Raw genomic sequence first — 23221 nt, 5'->3', positions numbered from 1 at the left:
GGAAGCCTCGTCCTTCGCAGCCCGCACCCGGGCGGCCGGCCCCGCGCTCCTCCGGGGCGGGAGAGGGGGTGGGAAGGGGTAGATTCGGGGCTCCCCGGCAGCCCCCCCCCCCCCGCTTTGCTCGTAAAAGAGAGAAAAGCAGCACAGATCCCCTGGCCTGGGGCGGGGGAGAGGGGCGGCTGACAGCGAGGCGGAGCCGGGCGCACGGGCCGCCGGGCGGGCAGCGCGGGGCGCCGTCCCGCCAGCCGGGCCTCGGGCCCGGGCCGGGGCTGGGGGCCGCGGGCCTCGCTGTCCCAGCTGAGCGGAGGGGAGGCTGGGAATGAAAATCCGGCTAAGAATAAAATGGAGGTCGGGGGTGTCTGCTGCTGGGCGGGGCCGGGGGGCGCCCTGGGCTTAGGGCTCCCCATATCTTTAGTTGGGGGGAGGGGAGAAGAAACTTGTCTTTGGCAGGGCCGGGGCAGCTGCTTTGGCTCCCGATAGCTGGAGGGTGGAGGAAGCTGTGGAGCGGGGGTCCACACGGCCGGGGGGCGGGGGGACGCACCCCGGTGCGCTCGCAGAAGACCCCCCCTGGGAGCAGGGGTGGGGGCGCTGTAGCTTGGGGCCGGCTGGAACCCCACTTCCTGCTTTTGCAGCCTGGGGGGCGGGCCGGGGCGGGGCGGGGCGGGAGGAGGGAGGAGGCACTGTAGAACTTAATAGATTTTAATTTTTTCCTTTTCCTTTCAATTCTAGCCAGCAGCCCACTGAACACGGTCCTCAAGTCTTTCCTCCCGCAGGACTGCTGGGAAGGGAAGGTTGGCTTTCCAGTCTATCTGTTCATCCTTGTGCTGGGGTGGGGGTGGGGGTGGGGGCTGGAGGAAAGTTGGGGTCCCCTCTCCTCATCCTGCCCTCGGACACACCAGCAAGACGAGGGGGTCTACTGGGGCTGAGAAACTCATGTGGAACAGGCAGAAGTGGGCTGAAGAGGGGGAGGGGGAGGGGGAGGGGCAGGGAGGCCAAGGGAAGGGGGGGTGCAGCTGGTGTTTCCATCCATCTGAATGACCCCCGTGCTCCCCCAACCCTGAAGGGCCAGGTGGGGGGGTGAAGTTAGATGCAAGGAACTCTGGGGGCTTCTGGCTGTTCAATCCAATCCTCCCACCCCCCCACCAAAGAAAAAAAAAGAAAGAAAAAGAGAACCCCTGGGGGTACAGGCACACCCCTAAAACTCAGAAAACTCCTTGCCACACTTCTCATTGATGGAGATCCGGATCTCTTCCTCCTCATAGTCGTCGAAGTTACTCGTGTCCCCAGCGCCTTTGAACTTTGGTATGAAGGGGGCTTCTACCTGGAGAGGGCCAGAAGACGGGCGGGGCTCAGAGAGCTGGCAGCGTCACAAAAGTGTAAATGGCCGCAGGCCTGGGCACTGGCCTGGACACCGCAGGCCTGGGCACCGGCCTGGACACCGCAGGCCTGGGCACCACAGGCCTGGGCACCGCGGCCTGGGCATCGCCGGCCTGGGCACCACAGGCCTGGGCACCGCCGGCCTGGGCACCGCCGGCCTGGGCATCGCCGGCCTGGGCACCGCCGGCCTGGGCACCGGCCTGGACACCGCAGGCCTGGGCACCACAGGCCTGGGCACCGCCGGCCTGGGCACCGGCCTGGGCATCACCGGCCTGGGCATCACCGGCCTGGGCACCGGCCTGGGCACCGCTGGTCTGGGCACCTCAGGCCTGGGCACCGCCGGTCTGGGCACCTCCGGTCTGGACACCGCCGGTCTGGGCGCGGCCTTGGGGCATGGACACAGCGGATGGCCAGGTAACCCCAGGGCTGCTCTGCCTGGGGCACGGGGGGCCCACCTTCCTCTGGTAGATGGCGATCCAGTCGGTGGTGGCGAACCACTTGTGGTTCTTGATGTCGTTGACCCCGTTCTTGAGGTTCCCGAAGCGCTTGGTGAGGTCCACCTGCAGCAGGTTGCGCAGCAGGTCCTTCAGGTCTGAGCTGAAGTGGGACGGGAACCGCACCTGGAGGGGGCACAGACGCATGGGGTGCTGGCCCCCGCTCCGGGGACAGGCCTGTGCGCAGCCCCGGGCGCCCACGGCTCGCGCCGCTCATCCTGGCGACTCAGGAGGCCAAGATGTGAGGGTCACAGTTCAAAGCCAGCCCAGGCTGAAGAGTGCAGGGCCAGCGCTCAGGCCCAGAGTTCAAGCCTCATGATGGACCAAAACAAAGAGGCTGAGATCCGAAGACCCCAGGAAGAAAGTTCACGACTCCCATCTGTGAATTAGTAAAATCAAGCAAGGAAAGCTGGATGGGAGGCGAGGCTTGAGTGGTAGAGGGTCAGCCAGGCACACACAGGTCCCAGAGCGCAAAGGCCAGAACCCCAAACAAAACCACCAGCACCAGAAAAAAAGTCTGGCCTGTTCTGGCTGGTGCTGGTGACTGGGCCAAGAATCCCTGAGACTTGGGAGATTTAGATTGGCGAGGATCGTACTCCAAAGGAATGTTCCAGAGCCCCCTCTTCCCAACCGGGCACAGGGCACGGTGATGTCATGGTGACATCATCCCCATTTTGTGGGAAGGGGAATTGGCAGATGGTCCAGGAGTGCGGCAGGAAGCAAGACCCTATCCTACAGATCAAAGCGCCCGCGGAAGGCGCCTGTGGGGCCTTTCCTGTGACTTTGGAGGTCCGGGGAGACTGTTGAGAACCAGTGCTGTTAGGCAGGTATTGAGTCTCAGCAAGGAGGAAAACAAGGGTGGGGAGGGTGGCCTGGCCACCCAGGCATGGCGGGGGGAGGGAGGCAGCCTCAGGCTTGGACCTTCCATTCCTGGCTGCTTTTGAACACCCTCCTCGCCTCCCCCCTCCCCGTCTCCCCGGCCTCTGCGCAGCTCAGTTCTTCTGGAATCTGGGGTCCCACGGCCTCGCACACAGCGTCCTCTGCCTGCAAGTCCTTGCTTGGCCTCCTGCGCTGTGTGGCCTTGGCCTCGGCCCTTCACCTCTCTGGGCCTGCGCATGGCAGCCACCCCAGTGGGGTGTGCAGCAGATAGCGAGGCGGGGGAGGGAGGAGGCTACAAAGCGGCCTCTGTGCTCACCCCCCCTCTTCTCCCACACTTTTCTTTTGGCGGGGGCCACCACCCTCCGGCCCCCTGCTCTGCCTGGCGACAGCCCCGCCCCCAGCCTTGCCCCAGGACTTCTCCCACAAGCGCAAGATGAGGCTCAGAGGGGCGGGCCAACTTTGTTCTGAGTTTCAAGGCCAGTGGGGTGGCGGGGCCGGGGTGGGGGTGCATGTTGTGTGTGCGCCGGCGTGTGTGCGTGTATGTGTGTATGTGTATATGTGCATATATGTGTGTGCATGCAGGTGTATATGTATGTGTATATGTGCGTATGTATATATGTGTGTGTAGGTGTGTATGTGTGTATACATGTGTGCATGTGTGTATATATGTGTATGTGTCTATGTGTATATATGTGTGTGTGTGTATATATGTGTGTATATGTATGTGTGTATACGTATATGTATATGTGTAAGTGTGTATGTGTGTGGGGGGGAGGGGAGGCCGGGCCAGCCTTGGCCTCCCTGCACCCCCTCCCTTGAGGTTGCCCCCTTCCCCATCCTCTCCCTGGGGGGGCAGCACCCCTCAGGCCTGGGCGGGGCCACGCGAAGGCTCTGCGCGGAGGGAGCAGGGAATGGGACCCTGGCAGAGGACGGCCGGGCGGCAGCCCGGTGGGAGCCACTTCACGCTGCTTCTGACTGCGGCTGGGGGGGTGGGGGGGGGTGCCCCCAGCCTCACCTTCCCAGAGACGATCTTCTCGTAGATCTGGATGGGCTGGTCAGCGAAGAAGGGTGGGTACCCCGCGGCCATTTCGTAGATGAGGACCCCGAGCGCCCACCAGTCCACCGCCTTGTTGTAGCCCTGGATGAGAGGTGTGGCGGGTGATGGGGGAGGCATGGGCCTCGGGGGAGGGAGGGAGGGAGGGCGGGCAGGGGAAGGGGGGGCGCGCCTACTTTACTCAGGATTATCTCGGGGGCCAAGTATTCGGGGGTCCCACATAAGGTCCAGGTGCGGCCTTTCACACGCTTGGCAAAGCCGAAGTCTGTCACCTGTGGGCACAAGAAGGGGGGGGTGGCTGGGCGGGGCAGGGGCCCCCAGGGCGCCCCCCTGCGGGGCTGGGCTGGGTGGGCACCTGAATGTAGCCCTGCTGGTCGATGAGGAGGTTCTCTGGCTTCAGGTCCCGGTAGATGAGGTCCAGCGAGTGCAGATACTCGAAGGTCAGGACGATCTGGGCCGCGTAGAAGCGGGCGTGGGGCTCGCTGTGGGGGGCAAGCGCGGGGGGGGGGGGGGGGGAGGGGGTCAGGGGCGGCCACACTCCTTTGTGGCTAGGCAAGCAGGCTCACCTGGCCGCTTGCAGAGGAAGACACCTCCAGCCTAGTTCCCAAGTGGATTCAAAGCCAGGGCACGGTGGTTCACACCTGTAGTCCCAGCGACTTGGGAGGCGAGGCTGGAGAATGACTTGGGCCTGGGTGTGTGAGGTCAGCTTGGGCAACACAGCAAGACCTGAGTACCTCATCTCAAAATAGAAAATGAAGCCAGGCAACGTGGGTCATGCATATAATCCCAGCTATGCAGGAAGCTGAGGCAGGAGGATCTCAGGATCAAAGCCAGCCTGGGAGGGTGGGGGGCGCCTTAGACCCTGTCTCAGGGCCAGGCGGCTCATGCCTGTCATTCAAGCCACTCAAAAGCTGAGACCCCAGGATTGAGGTTTGAAGCCAGCCTAGGCAGAAAAGTCCTTGCGACTCTTTATCTCCAGTTAACAAACAAAAACAAAAAAGCAACTGAACTGGAGCCTTGGCTCAAGCAGAGTAAAATAGAGCAAAATAGCTCAGGGACAATCTCCAGGCCCAGAATTCAAGCCCCAATACTGACACAAAACAGTCAACTACACTAACAACAACCAAATCAAAACAAAGACTTCAGAGGATGGAAGGGAATAGGGAAGACCACTGTCGATTATCATAGCTACCAAATAAAAAAATACTAGATGGTTAGAGGCATGACTCAGGTGGTTGAGCACCTGCCCAGCAGGCTCACAGCTCTGAGTGAAAGCCTACAACTGCTCAAATAAATGAATAATTCTTTGTTGTTGTTGGTCGTCGGTCGTGGGGCTTGAACTCTGGGCCTGGGCGCTGTCCCTCAGCTCTTCAGCTCCAGGCGAGCGCTCTACCACTTGAGCTACAGCGCCACTTCCGGTTTTCTAGTCCTTTTATTGGAGATAAGAGTCTCAAGGACTTTACTGCCCTGGCTGGCTTTGAACCCTGATCCCAGATCTCAGCCTCCTGAGTCGCCAGGATGACAGGTGTGAACTACCACCAGGCCTTGAGACTCTTTATCTCCAATGAACTACTCAGAGAATGGGAAGTGGCGCTGTGGCTCAAGCAGTAGAGCGCTAGCCTTGAGCCGAAGAGCTGAGGGACAGCGCCCAGGCCCAGAGTTCAGGCCCCACGACCACAACCACCACCACCAGCAACAAGGTCAAAAAACAAAAACACCAAAAAACCAACAGAAAGCATCCTGGGCAGGGGACACATGGAGCTGCAGCGCGTGCTCGGGCCTGTGGCTGAGGTTCAGGCTGGTCCAGGCAACATCACAAGGCTCCATAGGAAAAATAAAGCAGCTGTGTGCGGCCATTCAGCCCTGTCATCTCAGTTACTTGAGAGGCTGCGATCAGGAGAATTGCAATATGAGGCCAAGGTCTCTCTGTCTCTTTTTTTTGTCAGTCGTGAGGCTTGAACGCTGGGCCTGGGTGCTGTCCCTGTGCTCTTCAGCTCAAGGTGAGGGCTACCACTTGAGCCACAGGGCCATTTCTGGTTTTCTGGTGGTTTATTGGAGGTAAGAGTCTCACGGACTTTTCCTGCCTGGGCTGGCTTTGAACTGGGATCCTCAGCTCTCAGCCTCCTGAGCCGATAGGATGACAGGCGTGAGCCACTGGTACCCAAGTTTTCTTAAGACCTCATCTCAACCAGTGAAGTAGCTGAGCAGGGTGGTAGCTGTCTCTTACTAGGCCTCAGCAGGAACATAAGCAGGAGGCTCGGGGTCCAGGAGCAGCCAGACTTAAAAGCTCAAGACACAAGAAAGGCTAGGGGAGGCGCAGGGGCTGGAGGCTCCCGCCTGTCATCCCAGCTACTCAGGAGGCTGAGATCGGAGGATCGCAGGTTGATGTCGGTCGGGGCAGGAGAGTCTGTGAGACTCTCATCTCCAATAAATGACTCAGAAAAAGCTGCAAGTGGAGCTCCAGTGGTAGAGCACTAGCCTTAAGCACAAAGCAGCTCAGGGGCAGTGCCCAGGCCCTGAGTTCAAGCCCCAGAATGGGCAAAATAAAAAGGGAGGGGCCTGAGGGGGCGTGGCTCAGGTGAAATGCCACCATTCTCCTTCTATGCTGCTGGGGTTCTGCCCCCAGGCCCAGCCCCCCAAAGTCAATGCTTAGGGTACTGTCTTGATCTGCCTGCGTGGTTCTGGGGGTACCAGCGTGGCAGATTCCTCAGCACAGGGGTGAGTAAACCCTGGGGCCACAGCAGTGGGGTTCCCGGGTGCCTCCCTGGTGGCCTGGCGGTGTTGGGGTGCAGGCCCAGCCGCTTACCTGAACCTGCCGATCCGCCGTAAGTGCGAGAACATCTCCCCGCCAGGCACATACTCCATGACCATGTACAAGTTCGTGTTGTCCTGCGGGACAGGGGATGGGAGGTGATACCCCGATCCCTGGCCCCAGACCCCCTGAAGGCCTTAGAGGCTACAGGGCGGGTGGGCACTGCGTGGCCCACTGTACGTGGAGTGCGGATGGGGTCCAGCTCAGAGGGGACCTGAGGAATTGGCAGGGGCCGGAGGAAGGCTCGTGGGGTTCCTGTCAGCTGCAAGCTGTGGCCATGGTAAAGCCACAGGATTTGTGGGGCCCCAAAGGAAAATACGCTGGGTGAGTTGGTGCACACCTGTAATCCCAGCACAGGGAAAGGCTGAGGCAGGCGCAGCCAGAGTTTACGGGCCAGGCTGTAGGCGAACACCTTCATCTCAAACACAACGGGAAAAGCCGGGCGCCGAAGCCTCCCGCCTGTCATCCTAGCTACTTGGTGGGAGGCTGAGATCTGAGGATCGTGGATCAAAGCCAACCAGGGCAGGAAGGCTGTGAGACTCTGATCTCCCATGAGCCACCAGAAAACTAGAAGTGGCGCTGTGGCTCAAGTGGTAGAGCGCTCGCCGTGAGCTGAGGGACAGCGCCTAGGCCCAGAGTTCAAGACCCGTGATTGACCAAAAACGAAGCCCAGCTAGGCCTCTCTCCTGCAGAGCTCGCTCGGGCCTGGCAGCAGATGGCACTGGAGGCCGGGGCCCCAGGCCTGGCCGCGGCCCCCACCTTGAAGGAGAACTCGAGCTTGACCAGGAATGGGAAGTTGACGGCTTGCAGTATCCGCTTCTCATTGAGGGTGTGTTCGATCTGTTTCAGCTTCACCACCTGGGGGGCACGGAGAGGAGGGGCCTGAGAGGGGCGCCCCCACTGGGGACACCAGACCCTGCAGTCACAAAGCCTGGGCTGCGCAGGACGCAGCAGCCAGCGGCTGCTCCTCCCCCTCCCCACGTGGCTGCGGAGGAGTGCGTGGGTCACCTCCCCACGCCCGTCACGGGCAGTCACTGAAGGCTTCCTGGAGGAAAGAGCAAAGGTGGAAAAGAGACAGGCCTACCCCAAGGGCTTGTGGGTAGCTGGGTGAGTAGCTCACACCTTGTAATCCCAGCTACTCAGGGGGCTGAGATCTGAGGATCAGCGGTCAAAGCCAGTCCTTGAGACCTATGAACCACCAAAAAAGCCAGCAGCGCAGGTGTGGCTCAAGTGGTAGAGCACTTGCCCTGAGCAAAAGCAGCTCAGAGGGCTGGGAAGGTGGCTCAGTGGTGGAGCGCTTGCCTGGCATGCATGAAGCCCTGGGTTCCATTCCTCAGTACCACACACAGCAAAAGCTGGAAGTGGCATTATGGCTCAAGTAGTCTAGCCTTGAGCAAAAAGAAGCTCAGAGACAGCACCCAGGCTCTGAGTTCAAGCCCCAGGACCAGCATAAAAAGAAAAAAAGGTGAACATTTATTATTTGATGTTGTTCCTGGGCTTTTTCCTTTATTCTGGAGAAGGGAGTTGGGGGTGGTGCTGGAGATGAAAGTCAGGCCCTGGCGCACTCGAAGTGTTCCCGCAACACGAAGTCACACCGCCAGGCTCTCTGAATCATTTTTTTGGTGGTGTTGGTGGTTGTGGGGCTTGAACTCACGGCCTTGGCGCTGTCCCTGAGCTCTTCAGCTCAAGGCAAGTGCTCCACCACGTTCAAAGTGCCACTTCCGCTTTTCTGGTGGCTCACTGGAGATGAGTCTCATGGGCTGGCTTCGAACTTTGATCCTCAGATCTCAGCCTCCTCACAGTAGCGAGGATGACAGGTGGGAGCCTCCTGCGCCCCGCCTTTGAGACCTTTTTTTTTTTGGGGGGGGGGGGGTCCGGTCATGGGCTTGAACTCTGGGCCTGGGCGCTGTCCCTCAGCTCTTCAGCTCAAGGCTAGCGCTGTACCACTTGAGCCACAGCGCCACTTCCGGCTTTTTTTTTTTTTTTCTGTTTATGTGGTGCTGAGGAATCGAACCCAGGGCTTCATGCATGCAAGGCGAGTGCTCTACCACTGAGCCACCTTCCCAGCCCCCCATTCTTAATTTAAAAACTCCAGCTGAGGGGCTGGGAAGGTGGCTCAGTGGTAGAGCGCTTGCCTTACATGCATGAGGCCCTGGGTTCGATTCCTCAGCACCACATAAGCAGAAAAAGCCAGAAGTGCCCAGGCCCAGAGTTCAAGCCCCAGGAGAGACACAAAACGAAACAAAACAAGTACAGTATCTGACCAAACAAATACAGGACTGGAGTCCAAAGCCCAGTATGGCCAAAATAAAAATAAAAGCTAGGTGTTGGTTCACTCTTGTAATCCTAGCTGCTCTGGAGGCTGTGGAAGGATTGAAATGTGAGGCTAACTTGGCTTGCAAAACCCACCTCAGGTAGCCAGCAAAAACCAGGGATGGAGCATGGCTCAAGTGGTAGAGTGTCAGCCCAAGCAAGTCAGGGCCTTGAGTTCAAACCCCAGTACTACAAAAAATTACATAAAAGTAAATTAAAACTATATGGCCTGTCAGGCATCAGTAGTTCATGCCTATAATCCAAGCTGCTCAGGAGGCTGAGAGCTGAGGATCGTGGTTTGAAGCTAGCCTGGGCAGGAAAGTCGGTGAGATTTTCTTTTTTTTTTTTTTCTGGTTGGTCCTGGGTCTTGAACTCTGGGCCTGGGCGCTGTCCCTCAGCTCTTCAGCTCAAGGCGAGCGCTCTACCACTTGAGCCACAGCACCACTTCTGGTTTTCTGGTGGTTCATTGAAGTGAAGAGTCTTTTTACTGTGATCCTCAGATCTCAGCCTCCTGAGTAGCTAGGATTATAGGTGTGAGCCACTGGTGCCCTGGCTGGGTGAGATTCTTATTGCCAATGAACTACTCAGAAACAGCTGGAAGTGGTACTGTGGCTCTGGGTAGAGTGCTAGCCTTGAGCACAAAGAGGCTCATGAACAGTGCCCCGGCCTTGGGCTCAAGCCACAGCACTGGCAAAATAAATAAATAAAAAATAAATCTATGGCTAAACTGAGTTTTTAGGGGCTGAGCGGAAACGGTGGCAGCACCTTGCGTAGCTTGTATTTCTCAGCATCACAAAAAACAAACCAAGTTGGGTTCTGGCAGTTCATGCCTGTAACCCCAGCTACTCAAGGCTGAAATCAAGGCCTGAAACAACCCAGCAAGGTAAATCTCTGAGACTCCATCTCCAATGATACAACAAAAAGCTGAGCTTGAGGCATGGATCAAGTGGTAGAGCACTGGTTGGGTGGGAGAAAGCTCAGGCCAGCGCAAGTTCTAGTATCTACTGTCAAAAAGGAAAAAAAAGAAAAGAATTTCATGGGTTTTTTGGAGGGAGGAGGGTACCATTTTGACACCTTGACGGGGTGGAATCAGTTCTGTTGGGCTGAGGGGAGGTGTGTGTCAGTGTTTGACCTCCAGCAAGGCATGCATGCATGCATGCTCAAGGGTGTGTTCGTATACACACAAAGAACTCCTCGTGACTTGTGTCACAATGACACCCTGGCGCTGTCAGATTTCAGAACTCTTTATGGAAAGAATGTCTATTCTAAACTGGGCGTCGGTGGCTCACGCCTGTGATCCCAGCTACTCAGGAGGCTGAGATCTGAGGATTGTGGTTTGAAGACAGTCCAGGCAGGTCTTATCTCCAATCAACTACCAGAAAACCAGAAGTGCTGCTGTGGCTCAAGTGATAGAGAGCTCCCCTTGAGCCAAGAGCTCAGGGACAGCGTCCAGGCACTGAGTTCAAGCCCCATGACTGATTAAAAAAAAAAAGAATGTCCCTTACAAACACAGCCTCCTCTTGGAAGCCTTCCAGCTACCGTCTGCCCTCCCCCCCCCAATCCTGAGCGGTGGCTGCTGTGTGGTAGCCAGGGCCTCTGGTCTGGCACCTTCTAGGGGCTGGGGCAATACAGGTGTTCCTTGGTATGCATGGGTCTCCAGGAACCTCCCTGCAGGCTCTCACAGGTGCAAGTGCCAAAGTTCTTCACATACAGGAGGAGGTGTGGGGCTGGGAAGGTGGCTCAGTGGTAGAGTGCTTGCCTCGCATGCGGAGTCCTGGGTTGGATTCCTCAGCACCACATAAGCAGAAAAAGCTGGAAGTGGAGCTGTGGCTCAAGTGGTAGAGCACTAGCATTGAGCAAGAAGCACAGGGACAGTGCCAGGCCCTGAGTTCAAGTCCCAGGATCCCAGGACTGGCAAAAGAAAAAAAAAGGAGGTAGCCAAGCGCCGGTGGCTCACGCCTATTATCCTAGCTACTCAGGAGGCTGAGATCTGAGGATCATGGTTCAAAGCCAGCCCAGGCAGGAAAGTCTGTGAAATTCTTTTTTTTTTTTTTTTTGGTTTGGTCGTGGGGCCTGAACTCTGGGCCTGGGCGCTGTCCCTCAGCTCTTCAGCTCAAGGCAAGGGCGCTACCACTTGAGCCACAGTGCCACTTCCAGCTGTTTTTCTTTTTGCTTATGTGGTGCTGGGGAATCGAACCCAAGGTCTCATGCATGGAAGGCAAGCGCTCTACCACTGAGCCACCTTCCCAGCCCCTCCGTGAGATTCTTATCTGCAATAATGCTAGAAAACTGGAAGTGGCGCTGTGGCTCAAGCGGTAGCGCCCTTGCCTTGAGCTGAAGAGCTGAGGGACAGCGCCCAGGCCCAGAGTTCAAGCCCCACGACCGACAAAAAAAAAAAAGGAGGTGTTCATCTAGAAGGCCCCCTTCATCTTCCTGTGGACTGAGGGGTTGGGGACCCCTTGGATCTTGTATACCTGGGCAAGGACTCTGCCCAGAGCTGCATTGGCAGGCTCACATTGCTTGCTTGCATGCCTTTTCATTTTCTTTTTTTAGTACGGGTCCTAAGGCTTGAACTCAGGGCCTGGGCGATGTCTCTGAGCTTCCTTTCTCAAGACTAGCACTCTACCACTTGGGCCACAGCGCCACTTCCAGATTTATTGGCGATTAATTGGAAGTAAGAGTCTCACTGGGCTGGGAAGGTGGCTCAGTGGTAGAGCGCTTGCCTCGCATGCATGAGGCCCTGGGTTCGATTCCTCAGCACCACATAAGCAGAGAAAGCCAGAAGTGGTGCTGTGACTCAAATGGTAGAGCGCTCATCTTGAGCTGAAGAGCTCAGGGGCAGAGCCCAGGCCCTCAGTTCAGGCCCCACGACTGACAAAACAAAAAGAGTCTCATAGACTTTTCTTCCTAGGCTGGCTTTGAACCGCAATCTTCTGATCTGTCTCCTGAGTAGCTGGGATTACAGGCATGAGCCACTGACACTCGGCTTTTTTTTTTTTTTCCCCTTCTCAAGGCTAGTGCTGCATCACTTGAGCCACAGCTCCATTTCTGACTAGTCCTGGGGCTTGAGCTCAGGGACAGTTCACTGTCCCTGGGCTTTTTCCACTGAAGGGTGGAGCGCTACTACATGAGCCACAGCTCTGCTTCCCGCTTTCTTGTGATACTTAATTAAAGAGACTCTGATTGTTCCTGCCTGGGCTGGCTTTGAACCGTGATCCTTACATCTCAGCCTCCTGAGTAGCTAGGATGACAGGCGTGAGCCGCCAGCACCGGGTTTAACTTTCTTTCTTAGCAGACAAAACATGGATGTGATTGAACTAATTTTTTTCCCCCTTCAATGCTGAGGACCAGAGGCGGGGGGCCTGCTACAGGCTGGGAGCTGTACCCCCAATACCCAGCTCAGAGGACAGTCAGCCTGGGGCTGACTTTTCGATCTTTCTAGAACATGGGAGCCGAGTGGGCATGGCGGGCCCGGCTGGTGCTGGGGGCCCGGGCCGCTCACCTTCTGTTTGTCGAGGATCTTCATGGCGTAGTGGTTCCCGGTCTCTTTGTGCTTCACTAGCATCACCCGCCCGAACGAGCCTGTGCCCAGGGTCTTGATCCGGTCGAATTGATCCAAATGGGCTGTGTTCTGGGGAGGGAGAGGTGGGCCGGTCAGTCACTTCCGCCCCATGCCTAGGGGTGTGGGGCCTGTCCAGTGCCACCAGCAGAGGGGGCTCTGGGCAGCAGGTGGAGACCCGGGTGCATTCCTCCAGGAGGGTGGCAGGGGACAGATCCGGCCCTGGCCTGGGGCCCGGGAGCTGCTGGCAGCTGCATGGGGGTGGGGGGGGTATCGGTTGGAAGGGAGCTGGGTGGGGGGAATGCCGGCTGCGGGGGGGGGGGGGGGGGGCGGTCCAGGGAGTCATTCTGGACATGGGAGGAAGACATGGGATCAGGCCTAGGAGCCTACTTGGGGTCCTTGATTTTCATTCATTCATTCATTCGTCTTTTTGAGATATGCTAAGCAACCCAGGCTGGCTTGGAACTGGTGACCCCCCCTCCCACGGCCACTGCCCGTGGCTGATGTAGTTTTGGTTGTGTGGCCAGGGTGCTGGGGGGCCCGGGGGCACTCACCTGGGCGGGGTTTTCCCATTTTTTAAGGAAATCTTCTTTGGCTTTGGCTAAGAACTCTTTCACTGGAAAGCAAGAGAGAAGAGGAGAGGGTTGGGATGGGCGTGGCCCACCCCACCAAATGGGGCGGGAGACGGCTACCTTTTGCCACTTTGGTGTTGCGTTAGGGTGCAGCTGCCTGGACGCCGAGCCTGACCGTTACCCAGTGTCTTTGGGGGACCCTGGCTGAGACTATCAGAAACTTGGGGGAGGGGTTCAGAGGCTGGGGGGGGGAGAGACAATCCTGACAAAGGGGCTGGGACCTGGGTATCTCCTTGTTAGGAGATGGGGGGGTGTCCCACTTCCTGATCATCCAAAGCGGAGTCCCAGGAGACTTAGGGGTCACTCCCAGGGGACTGAGCGAGGCAGCCAGCCCACCCCCACCAGGCCCAGTTCTGAGCCACATTCCCGGGCCCAGCCCCAGGCCAGCTGGGGTATTTATAGCCTTAGATCTGGCAGCAGCTCCAGCCCCTTCTCTGGAGAGGCCCAGCCCAGGGTGGAGGCCGCGGGGCTCACGCGCCCTTGAGGGGGGGGGTCTCAGCTGTCACCGTGGCCCCCAGTGGGCCCCAGGCCTCTTCTCAGCTGGCCACTTGGGCCCTGATCCAGAGCTGGCCCCGATGCCCACCGCCCTGTGGCGCCACAGAAGCTCAAGGCCTCCGGCCCCTGGGCCACCCTGGAAGCTTGGCTGGCAGACCTGGGGCTCCTGTCCTCCACTTTCATCTGCCTTGCAATCCAGGAAACTGAGGCAGAAAGGGGGCGCCAGGGGCCACGGGACCGATAGGCAGCGTGGCTGGGGGCTGAAATCCAGGCCTGGCCCTGACCAGCTGTGTGACCTTGAGCCAATCGCCTAGCCTCTCTGGGCCTCAGTGTTCCTTCTCTGTGCAGATGGACAGAGGGGCAGCCAAGGGCACCGGGGCTGGCAAAGGGGCGCCGTGCCAGTGGAATGCCCGCTCAGCACTTCACTTGTAACTGTTAAAACATTTCACAGCGGAGCGTGTCACTCCTACATACGTATCCTGAGGCTGGCGGATGGAGGTTCGAAGTTGGCCTGGACAGGAAAGTTCCTGAGGCTTTTATTTCCCGCTAACCAGCAAAAAGCTGAAGTGGAGCTGTGGCTTAAATGGTACAAAACCAGCCTGGAGCAAAAAAGCTGAGGGTCGGCTCCCGCTGCGCTCGCAGCTGAGTTGTGCACAGCGTCTTTTCCATCTGCTTCCCAGACACCTCATTTGCCTCTTTTTTTCTTGGGGGAGGCGGTGGTTAGATCGTGGGGCTTGAACTCAGGGCCTGGCACTGTCCCTGAGCTTTTGTGTTCAAGGCTAGTGCTCTACGACTCGGAGTCATAACTCCACTTCCCGTTTTGTGGTGGTGAACTGGAGATAAGCGTCTCACAGACTCTCCTGCCCATGCTGGCTTGGAACCATGATCCAAAGATCTCAGCCTCCTGAGTGGCTGGAATTGCAGGTGTGTGCTACCAGTCCCTGGCAGTCATTTGTCTTTCTTTTTAACTTTTGTCCAGCATGGGGCCTGAACCCTTGCCCTGGGCGCTGCCCCTCAGCTCTTCAGCTCAAGGCCATCGCTCTACCACTTGAGCCACAGTGCCACTTCCAACTTTTTCTGCATATGTGGTGCTGAGGAATCGAACCCAGGACCTCATGCATGCAAGGCAAGCGCTCTACCACTGAGTCACCTGCCCGGCCCCTCGTTTGTCTTTTTGAGGTCTCACTGGGTTGCCCCGGCTGGTCTTGAACGGGGCCGCAGTGGCTGAGACTACAGGTGTGCATTACCATGCCCAGCTGAGTGTGCCAATCTACTCTGTACTTCATTTCATTGTCTTGCGGTGTGGGGGATTGGCTCCTGGCCACTCTCCGAGGCCTGAGCGCTCATCTTAACTGTAGCCTGGTGGATTCATCACGGACACGTCCTGCAGCTACTCCACAGCGTGGGCACTGCTCTGAGGCCCAGCCTTCTGGGCTGATTTTTTGGTCAGTCATGAGTCTTGAACTCAGGGTCTGAGCGCTGTCTCTAGCTTTTTTGCTCAAGGCGAGTGCTCTGCCAGTTCGAGCCACAGCATTGCTTCTGGTTCTCTGGTGGTTCATTGGAGATATGAGTCTCTGGAAGTTTCCTGCTCAGGCTGGCTTTGAACTGCAATCCCCTGGTCTCAGTCTCCTGAGCACAGGATTACAGGGCTCCTGGCTTTATTTTTGGTGCCAGTCCTGGGGCTTGAAGAAATCAGGGCCTGAGGGCTGGGAAGGTGGCTCAGTGGTAGAGCGCTTGCCACACATGCACGAAGCCCTGGGTTCGATTCCTCAGTACCACATCCACAGAAAAAGCCAGATGTGGCACTGTGGCTCAAGGGGTAGAGTGCTAGCCTTGAGCAAAAGGGACAGTCCCTAGGCCCTGAGTTCAAGATCCAGAACTGGAAAAAAAAAAAAAAAAAGAAATCAGGGCCTGGGCACTGTCGGTGTTTTTACTCAGAGCTGGTGCTCTACCATGTGAGCCACAGTTCTACTTCCAGCTTTTGGCTGGTTAAAAATCTCAGTTTCCTGCCTGACCTAGCTTTGAATCTGGATCCTTATACCTCAGCCTCCTGAGCAGCTACTGGCTCCAGGCTTTTTGGTTTTGTTGTTTTTGTCGGTCGTGGGGCCTGAACTCTGGGCCTGGGCGCAGTCCCTCAGCTCTTCAGCTCAAGGGGAGCGCTCTATCACTGAGCCACCTTCCCAGCGCCCCCTTTTCTATTTTTGAGAGACCAGTTTTTGCTACGCAGCCCAGGCTGGCCTCGAACTCATCTGAAAGCCAGGATGGCAGGCGGCAGCACCGGCGCCGGGCATGGCCAGACGCTTCGGCCTGCGCGCGCAGGCTGGGCGCCCTCACCGCCTCCCGGCCTGGCACTGCTTACATGCCCAGTGGCCCGGCAGCCCATGAACCCCTTGGGCCCCCCCAGGTCCCGGCACACCCCCACTTTTACCTGCCTGGCTGGTACCACACAGATGCCTGCTTCGCACGCACGCACGCACGCACGCACGCACGCACGCACGCACGCACGCGCACACACACACACACACACACACACACACACACACACACACCCGCCGTGCCTGGCCCGAGCCGGATGCACGCGGCGCGGCCTGCATGGGACTAGAAGGGCAATGGCTGCAAAAGGGGGACCCGGCGTGGTGGGGGCCGAGGCCAGGCGGTGGGCAGCTCCCCCCCACCCCACCCCGTGGCCACGTGACCGCGCTGAGCCCGAGGACCACACGGCTCCCACACTTCCCCCAGGGGAGCATCCGTGACACCCGCTGTCTTGGAAGTTCCCCCCTGCTCTGGGGCTCCCTTCCCACCCCCACACGGGCGGCAGAGAGAGGCCTGGCCCTGTGCCTCCATGCTGCGCTCCCTGGGGCGGCTCCGGCCGGAGAGCGCAGGAAGGGCTGCGTGTCGCCTCCCCAGCGTCGCTGCCCACGGCTGGCACTCACCTCTCCTTCCTGTCCCTCGGGGCGTCGGAGGGGCGTGGGGGTGGGGTCTCTGAGGCCCAGTGGCCCCCTCCCCTGCTCCCCGGCTAGGGAGACTCAGGGTGCTGGCGGCCGTTTGGGCCCCCGGAGGGCGTGGCGGCGCAGGTAGAACAAGAGACGGAGGGCCAGGTGCGCCCAGAGCAGTAGCTGCAGCCAGCACTGGAAGGTGAGGTCCGAGTCCCCCCCCTGGTGGCTTCCGGACCCCAGATCCATCCCAGGCAGCCTAGGGCGCTGCCTGCCTGTAGATGGGGGGAAAGCAGGAGCCCGGGCGTGGGGCGTGGAGCGGGAAGCCTCCCGGGATGGCGGCTGGTTGCCACGGAAGCATTTAAAGGCACCGGCTCCACCTGCTCCAGCTGGGAAGCTGGCTCAGCGCTCGCCTCGCATGCAGGAAGCCCTGGGTTCGATTCCTCAGCACCACATCCACAGCAAAAGTGGGACATGGCGCTGTGGCTCAAGGGGTAGAGCACTAGCCTTGATCAAAAGAAGCTCAGGGACAGTGTCCAGGCCCTGAGTTCAAGACCCAGAACTGGAAAAAAAAAAAAAGAAAAAAGAAAAAGAAAGAAAAGAACTACGTAAACTGATAAAGGTATCTGGTCTACCTGCTCTACGCTGCCCCCCCCTTGGCTGGGGGTGGGGAGGAGAAGACCATGGGGGCCAGAGTGGGCTCCCCTCTGGCCAGCCATCCTAGCTGCCCCAGGGCAGGGCCTGGCATTCAAGTACTTCCTCTTCGGGGCTCTAGCCTCCACGGGCATGGCTGGCTGTGTCCAAGCGCCCAGCGCCGCGTCCCCAGGGCACTGGGGAAGGACTGGAGACCCATGCTCAGGCACCAGCCAGAGACTTGCTGGGGAGGAGAGTAAAGCACCCCCAAAGCTCATTAATTATCTGGAGGAACAGCTGGAGAGAAAGGCTGGGGATGGGGTCCAGTGAGGAGAACACCCTGACCGCTCCCCTTCCCCGAGCCCCGACCCCGCTCCCCACCCACGGGCACATCTGGTCCTGGGCGGGGACCTGCGAGGGGGAGCGGAGGGGAGCCCGGCTGGCTGGCTGTCCTTGGCCTGTCAAACCTTGCCCTGCGCGTGGCCCTGAGCTCGGCCCTGAAAGTCCAGACCGGAAATGAAGGAATGGCTCAACCCAGGCGGGGGCGGGGAGGCCTCCCGGACTATCTCCCCCGTCCTTTCTAGAACTCCAAAGAAGGGGAGAGGCAGGCGCGGCCTCCCTCGCCACGGGTGTCCCCCACCCCCACCCCTGTCCACCAGAAGTGGCCTGGGCAGTCTGCTGCCCACTGTACCTGACACTTGGGTGCCAGCGGCCTCCACCCGAGTCTGGAAACCCTAGACACCCCTAAGATAATCTGGGGCCCAACAGGGGGCACTGGATTCCATCAAGGGGGGGGGGTCTGACCGTGCCCGCCTGGGGAGTCCCGCCCCCCCACAGCAGCCTTGGACCTCTGTCCCCCACAGCCTGGCCGAGACGGGGGTGCAGGGGCAGGCAGACCTAGCTTGCGGTGCCCAGTTTCTCTAGGGTTGTGTGGAACCCCTCTTCTGGGCTGGACCCCCTTCTAGCCTGACGGGGACCCAAACACTGGAGTGGACAGCGTCCCACTGTCCGCGGGCGGGGTGGGTCCCCAACACTGCCGGCCTACCTCTCCATCAGAGCAGGCCCCGATCTTCATTCTGAGTTGAACCTCACCAGTGGCTGGGGCACCCCCCTGCCTCTGTGGGGACTGAGCCCCGACTTGGGGCCCGGGCCTCCCACCCCCTCCACTCACCCTTCCCAGACCTCCCAGCCCCAGGGGGGTCAGGAGAGCGAGGGCTCCCAGGGCCAGCGGAGGCCCACGGGCGCTTCCTCTCTACCTGCCCCCCCAAACCTTTTCTGCAGCCCCTCCCTGACTCCAGGGGCCGAGAGTGCCTGCGAAGTTGCTATAGCAACAGGGCTCAGCCTCACCATCGTAGGAGCTGGAAGCCATCACTCAGTCTTGCTCATAGGGCACCCGGACTACGGTGGCTGGCAAGGCTCAGAAGACCTGTGGCACCAGCCTGGCTGCCCAGCCCCGGAGCCCTGGCTGCAGGGGGAGCCAGGGAGTTCCAGGGAGGAGCAGCAGGGGGAGCAGGGGGAGGAGGGGACACCAAGAATAAAAACTCAACCTGCTGGCCAGTGGGTACCGGGGAACACCAGCCAGGACCCTCAACACTTTGGATGGCCCGGCTGAGCGCAAGGCCCTCCTGGCTACCCGTACAACTGCCAGCCAGGGCTCGGCGTGAGGTTTGACCCTCCGAAGCCTCTGTAGCAGGTTGGAGGGCAACAACAGTTCTCTCGCATCCAGCCCCCCCCCAGCCCCTCCCTCTCGTGCCTGGATGGGCTGAGGACCTCACTCCGCTCTGCCTCTTCTCAGATGGGCCAACTCCCAGGGGTGTCTTTAGCCAGTGCCAGCCAGGACCTGAGCCCCACTTGGCTGTCGGTCCGGGGAGTCTCCTGGGGCTGCTGGCGACTCCCAATTGCTCCAGCCTGGCCAGAGCCAGGGGCTCCATCTCCCCCCCCCCACCCCAGAACGACTGTACTCCCTCAGAGTCTTACTGTGGTCCTACAATGCCTCTGTCATTTTGGGGGAGCCCGGGAGTGCTGGGTGGGGGTGGGGGGACACTGGCAAGAACCCTGGCATGTGGGAGGTGAAAGGCAGGTGCCTGCCACAGGCTGGCTTGGCTACTGACGCCCCCCGCCCCTTTGCTCACCCCTGGGGTATGAAAAGAGAGAGTTCTATCTTGCTCCATTCAATTCATCTAGGAAGAGTCTATTTTACTCTGCACCAACAAGAATCTAACAGGCGTAGCAAGCCCATGTTTCATTTACAATATTGCTTAAGACCTCTAAACCAACATTCATCAAAATTCTGCCAGTGGCTCACGCCTGTCATCTTAGCTACTCAGGAGGCTGAGGTCTGAGGATCACAGTTCAAAGCCAGCCCAGGCAGGAAATCATTGAGACTTCTGTGTGTTTGTGTGTGTTGGTCCTGGGGCTTGAGCTCTAGGCCTGGATGCTATCTATCATTGAGCTTTGGTGCTCAAGGCTAGTGCTCTACCACTCGAGCCACAGCTTTACTTTCAGTGTTTTTGTTAGTTAATTAGAGATAAGAGGTTCACTGGCTTTACTACCTGGGCTGGCTTTGAACAGCAACACTCAGATCTCAGCCTCCTGAGTAGCCAGGATTACAGGCATGAGCCACCAGTATTATCTCAATCAGCAAAAAGCCCAAAGTGGAGCTGTGGCTTGAGTGAGAGTGAAAAAGCCAAGCACGAGTTCCAGGACCTGAGTTCAAGTCCCAGTGCTGGCACAAGAAGAAAGAAAAACTTTAATTTATGATTATTACTACAGACAGGTCTTGCTACTTACTGTGTAGCCCAGGCTGGATTCAAACTCTGGTTTTCTTTTCCTTAACTTCATTTTTTTTTTGTCTTTTCTTTTTTGGTACTGGGGTTTGAACCCAGGACGATGCACTTGCTAGGTAAGCACTTTGCCACTGATCTACATACCAGCACTGGCTTCAAACTTTAAAACCTCCTGCCTCAGACACCCCGGTGCTGGGATTACAGGTATGTATCACTGTGCCCAACTTTTTTTTTTCTTTTTTTTTTGGGGGGGGGTCCATGGCTCAAGCCTAGAATAGTAGTCACTCAGGAGGCTGAGAGCTGAGAATCATAGCTGCAGGAAATTCCATGAGAATCTTATCTCCAATTTACTACCAAAAAGCTAGAAATGTTACTGTGGCTCAAAGTGGTAAGAGCACTAACCTTGAGCACAAAAAACAAAGTTTGCACAGTGTTCCAGGCCCTGAGTTCAAGCCCCAGAAGCAATACAAAAATAAAACAAAATAAAAATCCAAGCCAGGCACTGTGGCTCACACTGTAATCCTAGCTACTCAAGTGCCTGAGATCTGAGGATCACGGTTCACAGACAACCTGGGCAGCAAAGCCCATGAGACTCTTATCTCCAATGAACCACCAGAAAACCAGAAGTGGTGCTGTGGCTCAAGTGGTAGAGTGCTGGCCTTGAGCTGAAGAGCTGAGGGACAGCGCCCAGGCCCTGAGTTCAAGATCCATAACAACCAAAAAAAAAAAAAAAGAAAAGAAAAGAAAGAAAGAAAAATCAAAGTCTGAGCTGGGAAATTTTAGGGTCCAGGAAGTTTGCTGGTGGATGGAGATGGATGTGAATCCTGCCTCTGAGATGTCACCTAACGTCAAACTGAGTGGTTCATTTGGAATAGTCCCGTATGAAAATCATCAGAGCACATTCATCTACGGACAACATTGAGCCTGGCCCCAGCCTTGAAGGCCCAATAAATAGTAGCACTATTTCATCTCCAGAGAATTAGCAGCTCCTTCCTTCCGGTGCCTCTGATCTCTTTCTTGGGATCTTTTTCTCCGTGCTGCTTTCCATCCCACCCCACCCCCACCCTTCCCCACCGCATGTGTGTGATATGCCTAAAGGTTTTTCAAGACTATGTCATCTCCCCAACTTTCATCAGAGCCACTGCTAGACAGAGCTGCCTCACCTGCTGGGGGGCTGGGTTCCCCTACCCCCCCCCCCACTTTCCCACTAGTCTCTCCAAGCTCAGCCCCGGGGCTGTTTTGGACTCAACCCACCTGCTCTTCTGTCATCAAGTGTCCAACTAAAGCCTGCGCCCCGCCCCCCCCGCCCCCCCCCCACACACACTTGAGGCCACTCTGCAACTTTTACAATTCTGCAGCTCTCGAATTCCACGTGGGAATAAAAGTTCTCTTTTTCTTTTTTCATTTATTATTTTTTCCTGATTTTTCTGGGAAGGGACATTCTGGGTTAAGTCTGAGATGCTGGAACTGTTCATTTAAAAAAAAAAAAAAGCAAGGCTGGGCATGGCCCTTCTTCAGATCGGAGGACTTTGGAGGGTGGGGGGGCAGGACTGTCCCTCAGCTGGGACAGCTTCAGAGCTCAAGGAATTAGGGAGGGGACACAGGCCATTTCTGAAGATCATTCCCAAGACAGAATCATGTTCTGTCTCTGGCTGGGAAAGGCCAGCATGCTTGGGGGGGGGGGGGAGGAGTAGGGGGGGCCTTAACACATCGCCCACTGGGTGAGCCCTGGGTAAATGTCAAAATCCATCTGTCCCCTGGTAAAGAGAATTACTATGTGCCACCTATTCTCTTCTTGCTGCCACCCCACACACCACGTGTGTGTGTGTGTGTGTGTGTGTGTGTGTGTTGTGTGTGTGTGTGCGCGCACGCGTGCCTGCCAGTCCTGGGGCCTGAGCACTGCCCCTGAGCTTTTTCTGCTCAAGGCTGGTAATCTTCCACTTGAGCCACAACTCTACTTCCAGCTTTTTGCTGGGTAACGGTAGAAAAGTCTCTCCTATAGACTTTCTTGCCGGGGCTGGCTTTGAACCGTGATCCTCAGATCACAGCTTCCTGAGTAGCTTGGATTACAGGCAGAAGCCACTGGCACAAGTCCTCATTCTGATCATCTTAGTCACAGCCCAACCAACCTATCTATTCCCACTCTGTCCTCACCCAGGGGGGCCAGGAGTGGGTGCAAAAACCCTCAGGACTGGGTGAACCACAGCTCAGTGAGCTAAGAGGCAACCATCTATGGAGGAGCCCTCCCTGGAACCCAGAGCTCCCCACAGGGCAGGAGATGGGACGGGGGACTGTGTCACTGCCCCCATCCCTAAACCAAGATAGAGCCCCCAGTGAATACCCAGCTGCCCTCCACAGTCTGCTACCCCAGCCCGGGCACAGACAGGCACACGACAAGGGGAGAACTAACGGAGACACGGAGTGACAGAATGAGGGGCAGCGGGGCCCAGCGAGCGCCAGTCCCCCATGCCAAGTGACACCCAAGGGACAGGCAGTGCTGGAAGTGCTCTGGGGTCTGCTGAGGGGGGGGGCGGGGGGAGTAGGTGAACAGGGGAAGGGCAAGAGGAAGATGGGGGGGCTGAATGGGGGAGGGGTGTGGCCCCCACCGGCCCGTGTCTGCCTGGAGGAGACAGACCCCCCCGCAAGCACCTTAGAATGGAAGGAGCTTGGGGCTGCGGCAGAGACGGGAGAGGCGGGGGTGAGGATCTGGGGAGAGGGTCCGGGAGAGGGGCGGCGGCGGTGACAGGCCCACGCGGGCCCCGCGGCGCTCCGAGCCCGGGCTCCCGGTGACAGCTGGGGGAGGGGGGGCGCGGTCTTTTGGCCTAGGGCCCCCGGGCGGGGTGGGGGCAAGCTGCTTCGTGGGCCGGGACCCCGGCCTCGGACGCGGTGGGAGCCGGCGGCCCGGGGGCCGGCGGGGGAGGGGCCGGCGGTGATGGACAGGCGGGGGCCGGCGCGCGGGGCGGCGGCGGGGTCACGGCGCGCACTCACCGCTCTCCTGCTCGCTGCCCTTCTTGGCGGCGGCGGCGTTGCCCATCGCAGTGGCGGCGGCCGCGGCCGGTCCCGGAGCGGCGCAGCGGCGGGTGCTAGCGGCGGCCGGCGACCCCGGAGCGCGCTGGGCGGCGGAGGCGGCGGCCCCTCGGGCTGGCTGCGCTGGCTGCGGCGCCGCGACCCCCGCCCAGCCCCTGCTTCCCGCGTCTCTCCGCGCCTGCTCGCCCGGGAACCTCAGTCCAAGTCCTTTGCTTCTGTCCGTGACG

At 58.5% G+C, this 23221-nt stretch overlaps 1 protein-coding gene across 3 annotated transcripts; it reads right to left on the bottom strand.

Annotated features, from left to right (window-relative positions):
- Positions 1-417: 417 nt before the first annotated feature.
- Prkaca (protein kinase cAMP-activated catalytic subunit alpha) lies at positions 418-23221 on the bottom strand. Of its 3 annotated transcripts, none has more exons than XM_042693852.1 (10): positions 22956-23221; positions 13053-13104; positions 12432-12570; positions 7376-7474; positions 6611-6693; positions 4160-4286; positions 3981-4076; positions 3766-3888; positions 1833-1997; positions 418-1321 (listed from the first exon to the last, which is right to left on the bottom strand). In XM_042693852.1, exons 1-10 carry the CDS (start codon positions 22999-23001, stop codon positions 1196-1198), a joined length of 1056 nt encoding a protein of 351 aa, XP_042549786.1. In that variant the 5' UTR covers positions 23002-23221; the 3' UTR covers positions 418-1195. The 3 variants fall into 3 exon arrangements, with proteins under 3 accessions (XP_042549786.1, XP_042549785.1, XP_042549787.1); XM_042693851.1 differs by having other exon boundaries at positions 12432-12560; positions 13043-13104; positions 22956-23220; XM_042693853.1 differs by lacking the exon at positions 22956-23221 and adding an exon at positions 18529-18566 and having other exon boundaries at positions 12432-12560; positions 13043-13104.

The sequence above is a fragment of the Dipodomys spectabilis genome, unplaced genomic scaffold (assembly GCF_019054845.1).
Source record: "Dipodomys spectabilis isolate Male_0828 unplaced genomic scaffold, ASM1905484v1 ptg000173l, whole genome shotgun sequence".
In the NCBI taxonomy this organism is placed as follows: domain Eukaryota; kingdom Metazoa; phylum Chordata; class Mammalia; order Rodentia; family Heteromyidae; genus Dipodomys; species Dipodomys spectabilis.
The sequence above is the reverse complement of the archived record's forward strand: the minus strand, read 5'-3'. Positions and strand labels throughout refer to the sequence as shown.

What these genes read in the sequence shown, in the direction of transcription:
- Prkaca (XM_042693852.1), bottom strand. Translation starts at nt 23,001, where the DNA reads ATGGGCAACGCCGCCGCCGCCAAGAAGGGCAGCGAGCAGGAGAGCG. An exon ending in AGCTCGAGTTCTCCTTCAAG is followed by an intron (nt 6,694 to 7,375) that starts GTGGGGGCCGCG and finishes CCTGTCCCGCAG; the next exon opens with GACAACACGAACTTGTACAT. An exon ending in CCGAGATAATCCTGAGTAAA is followed by an intron (nt 3,889 to 3,980) that starts GTAGGCGCGCCC and finishes CCTCTCATCCAG; the next exon opens with GGCTACAACAAGGCGGTGGA.